Source organism: Suricata suricatta, chromosome 3 (genome assembly GCF_006229205.1).
Source record: "Suricata suricatta isolate VVHF042 chromosome 3, meerkat_22Aug2017_6uvM2_HiC, whole genome shotgun sequence".
Taxonomy (NCBI): domain Eukaryota; kingdom Metazoa; phylum Chordata; class Mammalia; order Carnivora; family Herpestidae; genus Suricata; species Suricata suricatta.
In genome coordinates this window covers 4382071-4401378 of record NC_043702.1, presented here as the reverse complement: position 1 = coordinate 4401378, position 19308 = coordinate 4382071, and the positions used below count along the sequence as shown (strand labels likewise).

Genomic DNA, 19308 nt, shown 5'->3' with positions numbered 1-19308 from the left:
GACCAGGCGTTCTTCTCCTCGCCAAGTGGGAACGATCGGGGAAAGAAAGTCAAAGCAGGAAGTGGGCATCGTGCCAGCATTCAGTGAAGTCTCACTTGGGAACTACCAGAGTCGTCTTCTTATCACTAATTAAAGGGGGCCATTTATCATCTTTCCAATGGGAAATTTTAAATTTGTGGAGGAAGTAAATGTGTGACCCCCATTTTTTTATTGCTTAAGTTTTTTCATTTTAAGCTTATTTACTTTGAGGGGGAGAGGGAGGAACAGAGAGAGGGAGAGAGAATCCCAAGCAGGATCCACACTGTCCACACACAAACCATGAGATCATAACCTGAGCTAAAGTTGGACACTCAACCAGCTGAGCCCTCCAGCCGCCCTGATTGTTGCTTAAGTTCTTAAATAAACCTCTTTTTAATTAAAGAGTGGAAATACATAGGTGAACATCTACTTAAGAGTGTGGTTTAAAAACAATCTCAAGACAATCACTCACATCAAGTCAGAGCCACCGCCTGCTCCCAGGAGCCCCCCTGCCCTGATTATGGGTACCCTCATTAAGCGATATATTTCATCTGTTATCCAAATAAAATTTCCAAGTGGTGGCGGAAGTGACTTTTAAGACAATACGGAGCTGGGGCGCCTGGGTGGCTCAGTGGGTTGAGCGTCCTGCTTTGGCTCAGGTCATGATCTCATGGTTTGTGGGTTCGAGCCCCCCATCGGGCTCTGTGCTGACAGCTCAGAGCCTGGAGCCTGCGTCAGATTCTGTGTCTCCCTCTCTCTCTGACCCTCCCCTGCTCACGCTGTCTCTGTCTTTCAAAAATAAATAAAAACCATAAAAAAAAACCCAATATGGAGCCTTGGTACTAAAGTATCAGGAGGTTAAGGAAATTGGTTCGCAGTGTTGGGTATAAGACCAAATGTTTCGCTAGTGGTGACACCATGTAGGATCAGGAGCAGCTCCTGTCACCAGAGCTGGTAAAGTGTGTCGCCAACATTGAGGAAACATCACCTCCTGATGATAAAGACTCCGATTCTTAGCTCCAATAAATGTTTTATCCTTTCATTCAGATCCAAGTATTTATTTAAAACATGTAAGGTACTTCATGTGTTGAATAAGCAAATGTAGACAAAAACTCGACAGTTCACAATTGCCCGGCCACTGTAATCTGGAGGTGATGCTCGTTTTTAAATCTGGTAACGCTTGCGTGTCGTAAACATCACGAGCAGGGCAGGATTGTCGTTCAGGAGAGAGCTGCCTCACTCCGCCTGCTATTCCATTGCCTGCAGGGAGGGGGCGCACCCCCTCCCCCACACCGGCCATCCCTGTCACCCTGGGGGTGGCTCTTGGGGATTCACCCCGACCTTGGACCATCTCACTGTCTTAGCGAGCAGTGGCCACTCCAGCTTTGCACACCCAAGTGATTCATCCAGCAGAGTGTTGAAGTGAGTCCCCCAGAGACGTTACCCCTCAGGTCACATCCTGGGACATTCGGCAAGTAACCGTAGGGGCAGTTTTGCTTCTCACTGTGGAAGGGAGGATGGCTGCACCTTACAGGACCGTCGCTTCGCTTTCCCCTTTCCCTCCTGCCGTTCTTCTGAGTCACCAGCTTTCATTGTTCAGCATTACGTTTTCCCCTCTTTTTAAGGGTTTTCCTGGACTCTAAAGCAGCCTAGATGCTTCAGAACAAAATATTTGTAGATCATTTCCTTTTGCCATTTATTTACAGAGTCAGGAAGGACATGAAAATTATGGGGAAACAGGAAAAGAGAACAAACATGAATAAAAATCCTAGTAGAGAAAAGAAAAGATGCTACCATTCTTAGAAGTTGTAGCTTCAGTTTGTGTAATTGATGTGGTCGAACAGCAACTAAATGGACAGAAGAACCTTACTGTTCCGTGTGTGGATCTTGCCTTGTACCGCCATCTGGCCCTCGGGGAGGAGGCTATAGAAATGTTCTCGTTGGCCATGAGCTCACTCCCTCCAGCCTCCAACCAGAAGAAGTAGGATGCTCATTTGCACTTGGACTTTCACAAAATGAGGGTTTTAGGACATACTTGACTTGTCTCTGAAAGCTTCTCAAGTCTCCCCTTAGCGTAGAAATCACCTAGAGAAACCGTCTCCTCGGCTCTCCGGAGCCCAGCCCTGTTTCATCCTGCCTGTGAGCCCTCCGCCAGCTCTGAGATTCAAGGGCGCGTGGCCATCTGGCCGCACAGCAGCTCTGAGGCCGGGAGTATGACAGAAGTGCATCATCCCCCCCTTTTGCTCCCTCCCGCAAAAAAAAGAGGGACGTTAGCCATCACCCAAACAGTCGTGATTTTACTGCTTACTTTTGGCCTCTGGAATGTTATTTTGCCCAAATGGCCCGTGTTCTGCAGCGGTTGGAATCTGAGCTTAGATTTTATTTTTGAATTCCCATAATGATTTTTAAAATGTTCTAATATATGTCTTCAAAGATCCCCAGATCAATACGCCAATGGTTTTGAAATGACAGAACGCTGCGATATTCCTCTGTAATTTAAATATGATTAGCTGATGAAGGTTATGATCGATACACCACGGGAAGATAAATTAATTGATATCATCCTTTCAGGATAAGAGGCCTTTCGGAGGTGGGCTGTGTCTCCGAGAGCCATTTTTTCTATCCTGCACTCTCCCGTGACCCTATTTCCACGGCCATTCATTTCCGTGAGAGCCATGAGCGGTGGACAGACCAGTTCCTTATTAAAATTTTGTTGCATTTGGAAGAGAAACCGTCTGTGGCCACTCCGTGTGCTCCTCCCGTGTTGAACCCATCCATCCCGAGGGACCAGGGCCGGGTTCCTTTGCACGGCTGTCTTTAAACATAGCCACCCTCCTCCAGCCCAAGACAGGGATTGAAATCTATTGAACTTCATTACAGCCAGTCCCCAAAGACACCCATCTATTCAAACAAAGGCTGTAGTTATTCTGCACTGACACCTATTGGTGTGGGAAGAGTTTTCTTATTGTCGACTTCCTTTCCAATTAAATCCAGCATGCTTTATCAGCGAGCCTATTTGCCAAGAGACGCTATGGCTGGTTGAACTTAGATTTGTATTGATTAAGATAAACTTCCAATGTGTGAGGTGATGTATTTAAATAAAGTCTTTGATATAATTACATGTCCTCGGATGTAATTCTGTGCAGTAGCTTCTAAAGTTAAGGGTAATTCATTAGGCTTTGCAAAAAAAAAAAAAAAAACCAACCAAACACGGATTTTTGATTCTCAGGATGAGAGGGGGCTCGCTAAATGATCCTGTCTTTCTTGGCATCATTTTTGCTGCAAGTAGATGGAAGTCTCGTTAGAATAATTTGGACAGGACAGGGCAGGGCAGGTGTGTATTTTTGTCGGTTTCGTTCAACGCTTCTGAGGTGGCATGTGCAGGGCTGTCGAGGCCTGTGGTGGAGCCAGAGGGCAGGCTCCTCCTGTCTTGTGTCCCATCACATGTAGCTTCTGTCCCCACCGTGGCTGCAGGGGCTGCAGCTCATGCACACATGTGCAGTTTCAGCAGCAAGAAGGGAAAAGACGTAAGGAAGACATGACCAAGGGCAGCCCTCCAGGAAGACCCCCGAAAGCTGCCTCGTGACCCTTCCGCTGTCACCCCCCCCCCCCCGGCCAGCGCTTGCTCGTGTGGCCGCACTTCGTTGGGGGCGGGGCGGCAGGTTAGAGAGGAGGTGGCTCTGGGAGATGGGCAGTTTGTGCCGGGAACCTGGCCTCTGCGGAGGGAGGGAGCAGTGGACTGGGGGGACCGCTGGCAGGCTCTGCCGCCCCCGTGTTAGGAAGCCAGCCTCACGGTGACCTCTCATGTCTCCCATCCACTAGTTGCCCAGAAGATTGTGGCCACACGGAAGAAGCAGCAGCTGTCCATAGGGCCCTGCAAGTCGCTGCCCAACTCCCCGAGCCACTCGTCCGTCTGCTCCGCGCAGGTGTCCGCCGTGCACATCAGCCAGGTACGTACGCCGAGGGGGCAGGCGCGTCCCGACCCAGGGGCACGCGGCGGTCCCCAGAGCGCCCTCAGCCAGCTCGGGCGGATTTCCTTGTTTTTTCTTTTCAACTTTATGAATAACAGCATGTTGGTAATTGACTTAACATTACCTACGGACACCGCTGTGGCCAAGTGGATTTTATGGGAATCATTCTTTACTGTTTTCTGTCTTCATGCTGCCTGTGTTATGAGGCATGCCGGCTTGGCCAGAGACCCGAGGGGTGCACGGCGCACCGCTGTCTTTGCTGTTGATTTAAATTACCCTGCGTGGGCCCTAGTTCTGGCCTGCCTCTGGGTTGGACAGCGTGGGTGATCTCAGGGGCTAACCCCCACTGTATGCTCAAATTTGGCAGCAGCCCTCGCCCCTGGGCCCTGTAGACACCACTCACCCTCCATAGTAACATTTCGGCAAATTACTTACCTGGAAGCAAACAAAATAGGGGTGACCTTGAAGAACCAGCCCCACAGCCCGCTAAGGAAACTGTTCACCCGGCTTTGCCTCCGTATGTGGTTTTGGTGAATCTCCCAGGCAGGGGTTGCATTGGCCCTGTCTGCAGCGTGAGGGCTCGGCGTGGCGCTGCCCATTTCCCTGGGGCGTCAGGAAGCAGGTGCACTTACGTAGCGGCCTGTGGAGTCCAGGATGTTGAAGGCTCCACTGTATGCCTCTGTCCTTTTCCCGCATCTTCAAAGGTCTTCTCCAAGTATTCAGATTTTCAGAGTGTGCGTTGGGTTCTGTTGAGCAAAGCCATGCTCTTTGGGCATCTGATCTAGAGCCGTGAAGAAGCCATAGGGCCTCTTTCAGCCGCGCCCTTCGTTTTTCAGGAGTAGAAAATAATTACGTTTTAACTCGTCCCGTCCCCCACTGTTTTTCAACCCAACGACAGAAACTTCTCTTTCTTAAGTCACTGATCTCAGAAAAAATAACTCCATGGTGTGATTGGGGTGCTCTGGAGTTAGGCCGTGTCTGCTTGATGCTAATCAGCTCGCCACGTCTGCGAAACGCTTGGACCTGTCCCGTGGGTGTCTCTCCAGTGGGACGCACTGACTTGTGGCTTCTGACCCCGCAGAGGTGGCGGCACTGGGCTCCTGGCGCGTGCCGTTAACCAAAGCCCGGTGTTTCGCTGTTTCAGACGAGTAACGGAGGCGGGAGCCTAAGTGACTATTCCTCCTCCGTCCCGTCGACCCCGAGCACCAGCCAGAAGGAGCTTCGAATCGACGTCCCTCCCACGGCCAACACGCCCACACCCGTCCGGAAGCAGTCCAAGCGCCGGTCCAACCTTTTCACCGTGAGTGTCGACCCCAGGAGGAGGCTGGAGGGTGACCCCCCACAGCTGCAGCTCCTGCCCACCTTTTAGTTGCCGCCTGCTTTCGTGTTAACTGTAGAATCCACACGAAGTTAAGGAGAGGAACACTGATTTCTCTGGAAGCCTAAGGACATGATGATCAGCAAAGCCTGGGGTACTGAGTAAAATGTGAATGTCTCGGGGCGCGGGGAGTTCGGATCCGGTGTCACAGTGAAGAGCGAGGGGTTGTGTGAACTGTTTATTATCTCATGTTGTCTCCATCTCCCGAGAAAGACTGGTCACACTGGATACGAGGAGGTGACAAATTTGTGCCAAAAGTCCCAGACGTGTGCCTTTAACCTGCACGTGAGACACACAAGCCATTTCAGCGCATCCCCCCCCCACCCCGGCTGTAGCCCCTGAGAGTCCGCCACTGGAGGTGGCTCTCGGCACCAGGAGCCTTCAGTGGTTTTAGAGGCTCGTTCAGAGTCGTCCACAGGGTCCCTGCTCACCTGATGCCCTTACTTAGACGTGGCGTCCTGGTGTCGTGCGTGGGTGCCAACAGTTTAAAAACCTGTACATCAGCTATCTGGGCTTAGATTGATGAACTCAGAGCCTGTATGTGAGCCCCAGGCATGGGTTGTTTTTAGAAGCTTCCCAGACGATTGGGACACAGAGAACCCCTGAACTAGGGAGGAGGTAAAAGTGCCACTACTGCGTCCCTGCCCTCACAGACGGCAGACATTACCAGTCAGTGGTGAAAGTCTCTGCAGTTGAGCCCAGAACTCCAGGCAGAACTACTGTCATGTGACTGGAGTCATTGGACTTGAGAAGATGTTTTCTTTCTTGGGACCAGGTCTGTGCATTGCAAATACATGCTTTTGTGTTGTTTTTGTTTGTTTTAATGATTATTTATTTTTGAGAGAAAGAGCTCAAGCAGGGGAGGAGCAGAGAGAGAGAGGGAGACACAGAATCTGAGGCAGGCTCCAGGCTCTGAGCTGTCGGCACAGGGCCCGACGCGGGGCACAAACTCACAAATCGTGAGATCATGACCCGAGCCCAAGTCGGACGCTTCACCGACTGAGCCCCCCGGGCGCCCCACAAGTATGTGCTTTTGAAGTTCCTGGGGATGTTTGGCAGTTTCTAGAGAGACTGTGAGTTGTCACAACCAGGAGCCGGTTGGGTCATGGGTAGCACCCAGGGTTACTGCTAAATATCCTACAAGCATAGGCCAGCCCTTCACCAGGGAGTCACCAGCCCCTAACGTCAGTCGGTGCCCAGTGTTAACCCCCTGGACCTCTCCTGTTGGCCGATTGCTGCTGACTGAGGTGTAGATGAGTCCGGTGTTTCTGGTCCTGAACTAACAGGGTGCAGGGGTGGCCGGGTCTCTGCTCACCTGATGCCCTTACTTAGACATGGCATCCTGGTGTCGTGCGTGGGTGCCGAGCACGGGACACCCCCATGCCTTCCCTACCACCTTCGAGGCAGCTTTCCCACTGGACGGTCATAACCACCAAGGTCAGCTGCCGGCGGACCCTCCCGTTCCTGTGCCTGACCGCCCGCTACCGCATCGGTTCCGGCGGACGCTGCTGGGGGTGGGGGGCCGCACAGAGTGAGGGAGCGGACAGACCAGGCTCGGAGCCCGGCCTCCAGGGCCAGGAGCCGTTCCACCTTGGCAAGCGGCTTCGCCTCTCTGAGCTGCAAACCACAGCGTTCTTGGTGGAGGGGGTGTTGGAAGAGTCCGCCCTGGGGGCCAAGCGCCTTCGTGGCTTGGCTTTCATCTTTCTCTCTGTGTGCTTGCAGTCACGAAAAGGGTTTCGGACGGCACTAAGCCAGAGTAGGTGCAGGGTAGTGCGACAGCCCGGAAGGGAGACATTTCGCTTTCTACAAAAAGCACGCGAATGTCTGGTTTGGTTAAATTTGCTCACGGCTTTAGAGGTCTTATAGTGAAATTACCCACCCAGAGTAATAGCAGTTCCCAGCTCAGCCGACCCTGGAGCCCCGTGCACCCCAGGCCAGGCCGGGGAGAGGTCACCCACAGACAGGCTGCGTGCTCACTTGGGACTCGGGGAAACCAACTATGGAAGGTGCGAGCGGGACACCAGTGTGTCTGGGGGGGGGCGAGGGCTTCGAACAGGGCCCGGGAGCGCTCTGCGTCCTTGCCTCACCTGTGAGGGAAGGAAGGCCACTCCGCGCACCGTGCCTTCCCAGGATGCATTTCCCGGTCACTGGCTTTGGTTTCTCTTCTAAGGAAAGAGGTGAGAAGCCAGGAAGTATCTTTAAAAATGGGCTGTTCATAAAGAGAGCTGTGGCACCTCCCATTCCTGTCCCTTACGAGGCTGGCTCTGGAATTAGAATGTGCCAGAAAATCTTATCCCGAGCCCTCCCTGCTAGATATGCGGTCTACGCTGGTCATTTACAAAGGAGAAAACTTTAAGGCAGGAAGAATCCAAACAATAATAACTCAGTAAAGGCTTCGCTCCCCTCGGCTGTTTGCAGAGACCGGTTTTCCCGTCTGTCAGGAGCAGTTCTTGCCAGAGTCAACCCACCTTCTAGAGAAAGGGTTCCAGAGAAGAAGGAAGGTCAGGAGAGCAGAGAGGGGAGGCTACGTGGCCCTCTTCCTGCTTATTCGGGCCGTGCGCAAGCGCAGGCATCCGGGAGGAGGCTGTGGGGCCCCCCGGTCTCCCGGCCAGCAAAGACTCCTCCTTAGGGCTACCGGACATCCCCGACAGTCCGGCCACGATCAGTGGATCTGAGAACGCAAAAGCCCGTCTGTGAACCTGTGCGTTGTTCCTGCCTCGCCTCTCTCATTCGGTGCTGGAGGCCGGTCTGAGAATAAACCGTTTCGGACATGGAGTCCGGCTGCATGTCTGTCCTTAGCGAGAACAGAAACTCGGGCTGAGGCCAGAAGCCAGCGCCCCGGTGGGCTTGCACCGCGGTGGTTGGGGAAAGAGGCGGGAGCCAGATGTTGCTCGTTACTGGGTTTGGCGCAGAACGAAACGTTGGCGGTGGTGACGTGTGCGTATTTTTAAGTTAAAGACCTTAGAAATATTAACTCCACTAGATGTCAGTGTCATCCAGGGAATGAGAGCAGCGAATTAATTTTGGAATGGTAGCAATTAGGAGACGAAATTCTCATTATTAGCGCACACCAATTTTTAAACACGTAACATTCATGGACTCTTCATTCCTGGCAATTGTTGGTGATGATTGGCTTAAATTGGCAAAGCGTGTATTTGTTTAAAAGTGTTCGTAGGAGGCCAGATGCGCCATGTGCCGGACATCTGAGTAAAAGCCCGCAGCCTGGAGCCGTCACACCCCGGGGCGGGGGCACTCACCACCTTATTTATTAGTCCGTCATCAGGAGGCCAGACTCCATTAGGTAGTACACACATCATTTTTCAAATACATGCTTATAAATTTTATAAAGGAGAGACCTGTAACGTACCGGCCACTCTGGGCCCACGTTTCCTGGTCACAGATGTTTGGTAGCATACACGTGCATTTTTAGACAGAAATCACATGCACTCTAGAATACACTAGCGTGAACACAAATGGGAATAAACTTACAATCACTCCTGTAGTCGCCGGTCTGTGTTATATTTGCCGTAGTAATCCATCAGAAGCTAAATTATACCTTATTTTGCTTATTGCTTTGGAAAGAAATTGTTGTTTTGAGAAAAGAAATATTAAAAGGCTACATCCATTCAACTTCTGGTTTTGTCAGGTGGGTTCTTAGGACACTTACGTTAGCGTGGTCACCCTAAAGCACATGTTTTCATCCAGAGGAGAAAGAGACACGTGCACACACTCACACGCAGCTCACCAAACACCAGCATTTTGCCGCCGCCGCTGCCGCTAAAGAAATACCCACCTCGTGGGTAAAGGGTGAATCCCTCCAGGTGTGAGTCCTGATCACAGCCCCACCCCGCCCCCCACCCCTGCCTCCGTGTCTGAGGACCCGCATGACCTTGAATTTACTGTCTGTCATCTGTATCCACATCTTAAACTGAGTCACGCATGGGTCTTGACTTAGCACTGCTGGGCACTGCCTTGCCTTGCCTCTTCTCAGATTTTAAAATAACAGCATCACTGACACGGTCCTCTCTACAGCTCGCCCTGTCATGCCAATCCCGTTAAAACGGAGCCCAGCATGCCCAGTGACCCTGTCGTGAAAAGATTCCGAGAAACTCACCGTAAAAATCGCAAGGTTCATGGTGTGAAACGATGCGTTTGTGTTGTGTGCGTGTCGTTGGTGAGAGCAGGGTCCTGTCACCCTGCGGCCCGGCCGCCTCCGCCTGGTGATGGGCTGCAGGGGACAGGCAGACTTCCGTTGGGCGGTGAGGGCTCTTGCAGAGATGCTGCCCGTCCCCACGCAGGTCGTCGGTGGGGGGGGTCCCCTCCGTGGCATCTTGCATCACGTGGGGAAAGGTCGACATTTTTGCAAAGGAGGCGGGAAGGAGGCCATGTCCCCCTTCCTTTCCCCCGTGTTCATGTGGGCGAGTGTGGAGGTCTCTCTCCAGCCTGCTGCCGACCCCCATGCGGAGTGCGGTCAACCCTTGTGTGGCTGGTCCCGTCTCGATCACTCCTGACACGTGCCGCTGGTGCCCAGAGCCACTCTGTACCCAAGGATGTCCCGGAGCACGTGCCGCTGGTGACGTCACTGCAGGTTGGCAGACGACCCCGGGGAACTCACCGTGGATGTCCATGTGTTCGTGCCCAGTGGGTCTGGCTCAGTGTAGGTGTTGGGTCTCCGTGTTACTGGTGGACACTGCAGGCCGCTGGGGGCCCTGGCCCTGACATGCCCGTGTTCCGGCTCTCTCCGCCAGACCCTTAGAGCCCTCAGGGAGTCTCTGTGGCATTTTGGCAGCAAAGTCTGACTGACTTTCAAGGTCACTCACCCCCGAGCGTGTGATCAGACACTGAGTTTGTTTCCCCAGAGCCCGGCTTCGCGGGATCTGGAAGTCTCCTACTCGGAGACAGAGGGACTGCGGGGACAGATGTGCGGCCTTAAGGAAGATGTTAATTTTTTTATATTTGTTTTGTTAATTATTCTGGTTAATAGAGAATAATGAAGGTGGATTTTCAAACTAGGAAATTGAAACTCATCAAATTCCAAAAGCATCATTAATGCTCTCTGTTGATTAAAAAAATGTTTTTTATTATTGTCCCTGGGAGCTTTGAATCTTATTTTACAAATAGAAACATCGAGTTCTAACTTGCCTGTGCATTCGGATATGGCAAAAGGAGAATTTAGGGCTATTTCATAGCTGTAACTGTACATTATTAATTAAAGAATTAATTAAAGAGAAAAGTGAGCCCTTACCCCATGGCTAAAATTCATGACAAGAAATTGATAAGTATCTCCCATTGCCTCTTGGCCAAACGGACAAACTTTGTTTTACATTTTCCTACAATTTTTCATTCGCTGCTTGTTTCATTTCTTGTTACCCCTTCCAGGCTTCTAGCCTCGTAAAGAGCAAAGGTGCACGGTGCCTGGCACATAGTAGGTGTTCAGGAAACATCGGCCCTTCCTCTCAACACAGTGGCACGTTTCCTGACGGGCACACATGCTCTTTGAAGTGCCACATCTGAGTTTATCCCGTGGGGACGACTCTCTCACAGCCCGTGACGTTGCCCCTTTTGATATTAAAAAAAGAAAATCAGCTGCCCTGTCTTGCACCCTTTGAAACTGGATTCCATTAGCTTTCCATTGCCGCACCGGACACCACAAAGTCTCTTCATTTCATATATCATCTCCGATTTGAAAAGCACATGAAAATGTTTCTCCATTTTCAATATTGCGTGAGTAATGTTCCCATTGAAAAGTAATGGAGTGAAGTTGTCACTTGTCAGCACAGTTATTAAGGAGGACGAGTTTCAGATCTTTCTCTCATAATAAAATAAATCTGTCAGAGAATCATTGTGCTCACACTCTCTCATGCCACCGAGAGACGGAGCCGGAGCCGCGGCGCGCCTTCCGCCTGCCCAAGTCGCCGGCGTGTGGGGTGGTGGCTTCCCCGGGTGGCCTGCTCCCCGGCCGCCCCCCGAACTCCACAGACAAGCCCGTTCAGCCGGCCGAGCCGCTTGCCTTCCTCCAAGCGCTGACATTTTGCCAAAAAAGAGACTTTCAACTTTTTTCCCCTTTGCTATGTTTTGCAGGGTGGAACGCTAGTTTCCCTTTGATGGTGTTGCTTTCTAACCATCCGGAAACAATAATAAAAAAAATTACAAGAAAACAACAACGACATTGACGGCACCTTGATATGCACGAAGGCTGTGCTGTTAAATCACTCAGCTCCGTCGTTAGCAGAATTTAAACATCCCTCAGACATTCATTAAATATATACATTTGTGTGGTGGGCTTCCGCCTCCGCTGGGTTAGCGGCAGCCTTGGAATGTGTTTTCCTGTTGGGTGTGACTTCCCTATATGCTCCATTGGTTCCCAGTAATTGAATTTTGAACTCTTTAAAAAAGAATTAAAAGATAATTCTGCAGTGGGAAAGTGGGGAGAAAAGTTTAGAAAATTCTCTGTAAAATGACAGGTCGGTGGAAATTCAAAGCCCTCAACGGTCTGCTTCTCGGACGTGTGCGCGTCCGCAGGTGCATCGTCCGTGCCTTCTCCGTGTGCAGAACTATTCAAATCAGGGCAGACCCGCGGGCCGCGCACCGCAGCCCTTGCCCAGATGCTAACTTTGTTTTTGCTTTGCAGTCTCGAAAAGGGAGTGACCCAGACAAAGAGAAGAAAGGCCTGGAGGGCCGAGCAGACAGCATCGGGAGCGGCCGGGCCATCCCAATTAAACAGGTACGCGGCTTCCCCCTTTCTTCCCTTCCCGGCGCCGGGGACGCACCTCGGGCCTCTCCTTGCTATGATGCTGGCTCGCGCCCCAAGGTTTGTTTGATGTGTTCTGTTGATGAATGTAGAAGTCACTCACTTGACATCAATTAGAAGAGGTTCCTGTGTGTATTAAAATAGGATCATTAGAATAAGAAGAGGGAAAATGTGACAACAGATCTAATGAAATACAGTCTGCCTGCTACATATGGAGTGTGTTTCGAGGCTGAGCTGGCTTCAAAGGCCGCCTTTGTAGCTCGGCTTTGATTGGGCCGCTGGCCGCCAGTCGACGGGGGTAAATCAGATCGCTGTACAAGAGCCCCTTGTGATCACAGGAATAGCCGATGTGGCCCTAATTTGCTCGCGCAGACGGACCTCTGAACACTGTTTCAGGCTGGTTGGTAACAACGAGGCAATTAGTTGTGATAATCATAGCCGGTGTGTCAGCTGTGCGCTCCTGTTTGTAATTTGCTAATGAAGGAATTGTAACTTTGATTAGGTTCAGTTTCATTTAGACCTTATTATATAAAGGAACATTTACAGCTGTAATGTGGGGCCTTAATTAAACTTCCTCATTACACAACAGGACTTGAATTCAAGCATTTGTTTTGGCCTATGTCGCTAGCCTGAAATAGGTTTTCATTAGCCCAGAAACCGGGCACCAAATCACTTCACGACTCAAGTAAAACGGGAATTCACGTTTCCTGTTTTGCTATTATATTTCCAAGGAAAATAAAAATAAAGCCTTCGACCCAGCGCTGTAGCTCCTGGAAACTGCATCTTTTACTTTGTGAAGGAAGTCCAATTGATGGACAGTGCATTCTGCTTGAGAGAGGGGAAGGGAAAAAAACCTGTGGGCAGAATAATAGCTCTGCCTCTTAGGGACACGGCTGTGACCAATTTGTCCCTCTGGGTGATCGCACTGGGTCGGCCTCCATGGTGGGCACCGAGGCCGTTCCCCTAGCCCTTCTGCAGCCCGCGTGGCCCCGCCGCCCTCACAAAGGGCTGGAGTCTGTGCACACGCACAGCTTCGCCCACGGCACACGGTCAGGGGTGCAGCGCCAGGGGCCGGGCGGGGCCGGGTGGACGGGGAGCAGGTTGGCAAGGGCCCCGCCAGCCGTCCCGCAGGGTGTCATGACAAGACCGATCCAGCTGCTGGGCCACAAACGTGTGGACGGGCCTGGGGCACCGTTAAGGAAAACCGTCTTCCCTCCTCTTTGCTGGCGGGAGATGCCCTTGCTCTAAAATGGTTCCGTGAGCGTCAAGGTCCACGCGGGTCATTACTTACTCTTTTTTGTGTGCTTTTATTGATAAACCCAGCCATCTGGTAAGGCGATTTTAATGTGGGATTTTTCTGCCACCGACGCCATTCCTACTAGAATCATGAACATCATTTAACTCATTTTTCTCTCATTTAAAAAATCGGTCCGGGGACCTTTCCTTTTGGGAATATTAAAACTTAATTCTAGACTGTCCCATTAATTCACGCCTCTTGCCGATGGGGGGGCGGGTGCCGCCCTCCACGGGAGCCGGGCAGGCCCCCGGTGTAATTGGAACCTTCACTCCATCTGTACCCGGCTCATCGGCGGGGGGCGGGGGGTGGGCGCTTTACGGGCTGGGTTTTCAGTATGTGTGCCGATTGGAGTTGACCATCAAGCGTAAAATGAGTATTATCCAGTCCCTGGAAGCCTTTCAATTGTGACTGTTCAAAACAATCCCACCGAAATCTAAGCTGTGGTCTGCTGTCCCAAGGAGTCGCGGTGGGGAGCGCATGCGGCCCCTGTGCCTCGTAGCTGCCCCCGCGCGTGGCCATGGGCAGACCCCTCCCCAGAAGTGCGCACCTGTCCGCCACCCCCCTCCCCCTCCCGCGGCAGAGTACTCCAGGCCTCAGGTTCCTCATCTGTTAAATGGGCCCCGGATAATGCTGAGTCCCGCGAAGCACCGGGATGCAGACATTCCGGAGAGAATTCTTTTTTAATGCCTGCAAAACTGGATTTTCAAATTAGCCCCGCTCAGGAGCCTTCGTTGGGGCCTTTCTGTGGGTCTGGAGGTCTGTCTCCCATGGCTGCGTGTGCTGTATTTATAAAGGACCCGGGGTCATTAGAGACGGTCTGAATTCCTAACTCTCCGAGCCTCGTGACTTCAGCCGGTGGAAATGAGGGGGGGCCGGCCGACGGCATGTCCGAGGAGCGCGCCAGACCTGCCGTCGAGGAAGTTGGCTAGGTGCTTTCCCGACAGCATCCCCTTGAGCCCTGCACATTGCCACATCGAGGCGGCTGTGACGTCTCACTTAAAATTTAAACCCAGACAGGGTGAGCCTTCCAGACCCGGCAGCTCAGAGAAGCGAGTCCAGCGCCTCTGCTCTCCCCACGGCCTGTGGGTGAAAAGCCTTGTGAAAGCTTCGAAAAGCAAAGTTCCGTGTTTTAAATTAAGCACGTGAGCCCTGAGCTCAGACAAAACTACCTTCTGCCCAGGGGTGTCTGGGTGGCTCGGTCAGTTAAGCATCCAGCTCTTGCTTCGGCTCAGGTCATGATGTTACGGTTCGTGAGATCGAGCCCCGCATCCAGCTCTGTGCCGAGAGCGTGAAGCCGGCTCGGCACTACCCCTCCCCCCTCCCCCCGCACCCCTGCACTCTCTCTCTCTGCACCTCCTCTCTCTCTCTCAGAGTCAGTGAACAAACTTGAAAACAAAACAACAACCACCTTGTGCCTATGTAGAAGAAACGGCCAACGCCTCCAGCCGCAACACGTTTCTCCGGGGGTGGTGCAGCCGCTCGTGTGCTCCGGGCTCCGGAGGGCTCACGCGTCCCCACCCCACCCCCACCTTCTCCCGAGCACAGAGGACTTGGTCCTCACACACGCCACGTTCGTTCATGACTTGCTTGCCCGTGGGAGCCCCCCACCCCGGCTTGTGGGCCCTTTGCCCAGCGGCCGAGAAACGGCCTGGAGCCTCGGTGCTCCCCGTGGGGCTGGTGAGGCTCCCGGGTCCAGCAGTGGCCGGGGCTTTTGATCGTCGCAGACCCTTTCCCGCCCCTCCTCCCAGGACTCCCGGGGCAGCTGGTTCAGGGCCCAGGCCAGGCGGTCTTCCACACGGCCTGCAGCCCAGCTCCTGTTCACATGGATCGCTCGCGTTCCAGTGGATTCTTTCAACCATGTTTTGCTCACGTTTTCCGGCTCGTTCACTGTGAGAGCAGTGGCGGATCCCCCCGCGGGAGCCAGGCTGGGTCTCGAGAGTCAGGATTCCAGCGCGCCCCCTTTCCCGCGGGTCAAGGGTCCTCGTCCAGAACGTAACTGATTTTCTGCGAAGTAATTTCGTTTGTCAAGGACCCAGGCCCACCTCTCCTTTTCTGTCCTTTCTGGGGCCTTAGAGGCGAATTGATTCAGAAAGTTCTATTTTTCCTTTTTCTTTCTCTCTCTCTCTTTTTTTTAACGAATAAGATAAAGTCTGTTGGACGAAAAATTAAAAAGCAAAGCAAGAAAAATAAAAAAATAAAAACAAAAGCCAGAGGCCCGGCTCAGCGGCGAGTGGGTTTGTCACGTATTAATTTTTCATTGCTGTGGAGAGTTGTACATACATAATCACTTGATTGCAGTGGGAGTTAGAGCGCTCCTCTGGTGTCATTTGCATAAATCTTGTTAAGTCAATGGCAGTTAATGAAGTACAAATGAGCCCGGAGAAGGTGACATGCAAATCGTGGGTGGCAGATGGGAGGTCTGTTTGGGGGACGGCAGCTGTGCGCGCTCCTTTCTTTCCTTCCCTTTGGCATGTTTTAATCTCTATATTATGGTACAGATCCTCGGCCTTGGCCCCGGCCTCGCCCCTTCCCCGCAGCCCCCTGGCCCAGCGGGCCCTCACCTCGCCTCCCGCTCAGCCCCGGGCACGCCGTCTGCGTGTCTTGTGCTCAGCATAGTTGAAAAATACACATGCATTTTGTGTGGCGGGATGCGTGAGCCACTCGCCGAGTATTGGGAGAGTGTGTTCGTCTCCTGCAAGACCTCGAAGAATCCGAAAGGGTGAAACATCTGGTCTTCGCTCTGTCGTGCTTCTGGTTGGGGTCCCCGCCTTGAGACAGGCCACTGGCGTTTTCTCCAGCGTTGTTCTCCGTCCCGAGGGCAGGGTGGGTGGGTGTCCTCGAGCAGGAGCGAGAGGCTCTGGGAGTGGGGCGCCGTCCAAGTCAGGCGGCGGCAGAGACCCCTCCCCATCTGTGCCTGTCTCGGTCATCGCTGGGGTGGTCCCTTGCCCACTGGTTTGTTTTTTGAAGTTTCAAGTGCCTGCAGGCCTTACAAGGAACTTTGAGATTTATGGGCAAAACACGGCATCTGCTTTAAGCAGCTTCTTTTAAAACTGTGTTTCATCAACTGGTTGATATTTTGAGAGAAATGGGTCTCTGTGAACTCTGAAGAAAGGCCAGCAGCGAGGCATGTGTGGACAGCAGTCCCTTCGTGGCCGTGGTGGCAGTCATGGAGGAGTTGCCAGGCCGTTGGCTTCTGGCCCGTGGATCCGGCCGAGGTGCTTGCCAGGTTCCGAGGTTTGCGAGGTCCCGCTGCGGGCTGAGGCCCGCACCCTTCAGTGCTGATGCCCGTGGACACACCAAAGGCACAAAGTGTCCTCAGAGTGCCTGCTTTTAAGTCTTAATCCTGACCTTGAACCTGGATGTCCAGAGTGGACAGTCAGCCAGGGAGAGCGGACACTTGTCAGCAGCCACCTGAAGCCACCAGAAAACCCTTCCCAGGCCCTGAGCGGCAGTGCTGACTGGCGTGGAACTTTCCGGTAGCGGTCCGCCTATGAGCCTGGGAACTGTTTAAAGCAGGGCACAGGTTTGATTCTCAGCTGAGTAGAAAGAAGCAAGCGTCGATGAAGTGAAGGGCACCTCTGGAGCCCACCCCCTTGGCCGGCCTGCCGCAGGCCCCTGACCCGGGTACCTGGGATCAGACCTGGTACCTGGGTCAGCACGAGGCGCCGGATGGCGTGGCGCTGACGGAATCAAAGCCCCCTGGTGACGCTCAACTTTCCCATCTTGAAGTTGGGTGCCATTCACAGCCCGTTGGTCGACTGCCAGCCAGCGCTTTGGCAGAGGAACCGGCTGCAGACCCGGCTGGAACTTTGGGGAGGTGGGGGGGAGGGGGCGCCGTGCTCTTCCTCCCACGAGCCCAGGGGGGCCAGGCCTGGGGGCCCGCGCCGTCCTCTCCCCGGCGTCCGCCAGGTGTCCCCGCGATGGCTCACGGCTGTCGGGCCCGAGCACGGAGGAGCCAAGGTGAGCGAAAGGCGCCCTGAGAGTACATTGTTCACCCATGTGGCAAATCAGCTCGGCCCCAGCGTCAGGGGCCCGGTTAGCTCCCCAGAAGCAGATAATTTACTGACGTGGACCCCGGTGCCCTGAGAGCTAATTTACCTCCCTCGGGTGAGCAGCTCCCTGAGAGCATCGCCCCTGGCCCGGTTCACGGCAGACTCAGCCAATTACGATTGTTAATTTAATGGGTCAGGTGGGTGCGTCACATGCTTTTAATTTGACTCCTCAAATATCATACCGTCATTGGAAAAACAGTTCCGAATGTCTGGATGTCAAGGCAGGAAGTCACAGCCGTCCGTCTTTGGCTAAATGGGACACCCTCTCCCCCACCCCCGGACCCCTCTGTGACAGCGTAGGGGACGGCGGTAAGGACTGTGCAAAAGGCTTGAAGAAATTATGTTAACCGGAACACCGAACGCATCGCTTAAATATAAACCCGCGGAGCAGCTGAGAGCGCTGCCCCCCCCCCCCCCCCCCGGTCCCGCGGGCTGCGGGAGGAGGGTGCAAGGCCGCGTGTGAAGCGCTCTGCACGCTGTGAACTGCCGCACACACGTTCTGTTCTTCCAGGAAGGCTCCGTGTACCCTCTGTGTATCCGCAGCCCAGGCGCTGGGGGGTATCTCAGTGATCCATTTCAGCAAAACGTTGTTTATTTTCTGCAAAAGCTCAACAGTGATGGTGAAACCCAAGTCCCCACGAGCCCAGAAACATAAGCGGAGGGAAGCTCCCCAAAGCGAACGTTGGCAGGCTTCGCCAGGGCTTAGTTTTGTCGGCGTGAAGCAGCCATCTTTGTTCTGGGCGCGATTCTTCTCAGACACGGGCAGCCTGCAGCAGGCACGTGCTCTCCTGCGTAGACGGGCGCCGGTTCCGTGCTGGGGACCGTGCGTATGACCCAGGCTGGGCTTGGGCGCACAGTGAAGACTTGCTGCTTTGGCCCTTGGGGTTTATGACGCTGGGTAATCATGATCCGTCAGGGTATCGGCGGTAACCAACACGGACTGTTTCTGAGAGCCGGAAACTCCATTAGACAGATGAGAAAAGGAAGGCCCGGGAAAAACAAGTAACCTGCCCAGCGTCACACAGTGACAGTCTGCAAGGGCTGTGATGACAGAGACCCCAGAGAGGGGCTGCCGTCAACACTGATTTCTAGGGAGGAGAGGTCCACCACCAGGGGGCTGGCAGCTTGGCCTCCAGTGTGGCCTCTCTTCCCGGTGTGCATGCGGCTGCCTTCCCGCTGTCCTCACGCGGCTTCTCTGTGCAGCCACTCCCGGGCGCTCTTCCTCGGCTCCAAGGCCACCAGTCCTCCTGGACGAGGGCCCCACCCTTAGGGTTGGCCGCAGCCAACCTCCATTACCTCTCTGAGGTTGTCTTCTCCAAGTATGGCCACACTGGAGTCAGCTTCGGGGTGTGGATTCGGGGAGCAGTAATTTAGCCCATAACGTGGGGCTGATGAATCGCAGAGCTGGGACAGGTGTGTGTGGCCACAGGGCCACCTGCAACATTCTTTATAGTCTTCTGCCTTGGGTCTTCCGAGTGTTAGCAGGTAAGGCCACTGTATTCCTGTCTGCACTTGGGAGAATCGAAAGAATCCACTTTGTGGGCTCCGTGTCTGGTTAACAAACACACAATATTTAGAACCTTCCTGACTTGACGAGTTTCAGCGTAAATCCTCCTAGGTTTCAGTGAGCGGTGGTCGCTTGAAATAGGACCTAGGGGAACGTGTGCTGTCGCGAGGTCTGTAGCTCCCTCTCTGTGTAGCACATCTGGTGATTGTGAAGACAGCGAGGACCTTCCGGTGGGTTCTACAAAGTAACGCTGCAGTAATCCGTGGTCTCAGTGGGTCCTGTCCCAGGCAAAGGTGGCTCCTCGGGACGATGAGCCAATGTCAGGCCTGTGGCT

General features: G+C 53.3%; 1 protein-coding gene across 2 annotated transcripts in view; it reads left to right on the top strand.

Moving 5' to 3' along the window:
- AGAP1 (ArfGAP with GTPase domain, ankyrin repeat and PH domain 1) overlaps positions 1–19308 on the top strand; it is a 306663-nt gene that overhangs the window by 43656 nt on the left and 243699 nt on the right. For both annotated transcript variants that reach the window (XM_029933558.1, XM_029933559.1), the window contains exons 4-6: positions 3841–3968; positions 5134–5289; positions 11999–12091. In XM_029933558.1, coding sequence (XP_029789418.1) covers positions 3841–3968; positions 5134–5289; positions 11999–12091 — 377 coding nt within the window. The remainder of the gene's footprint in view (positions 1–3840; positions 3969–5133; positions 5290–11998; positions 12092–19308) is intronic.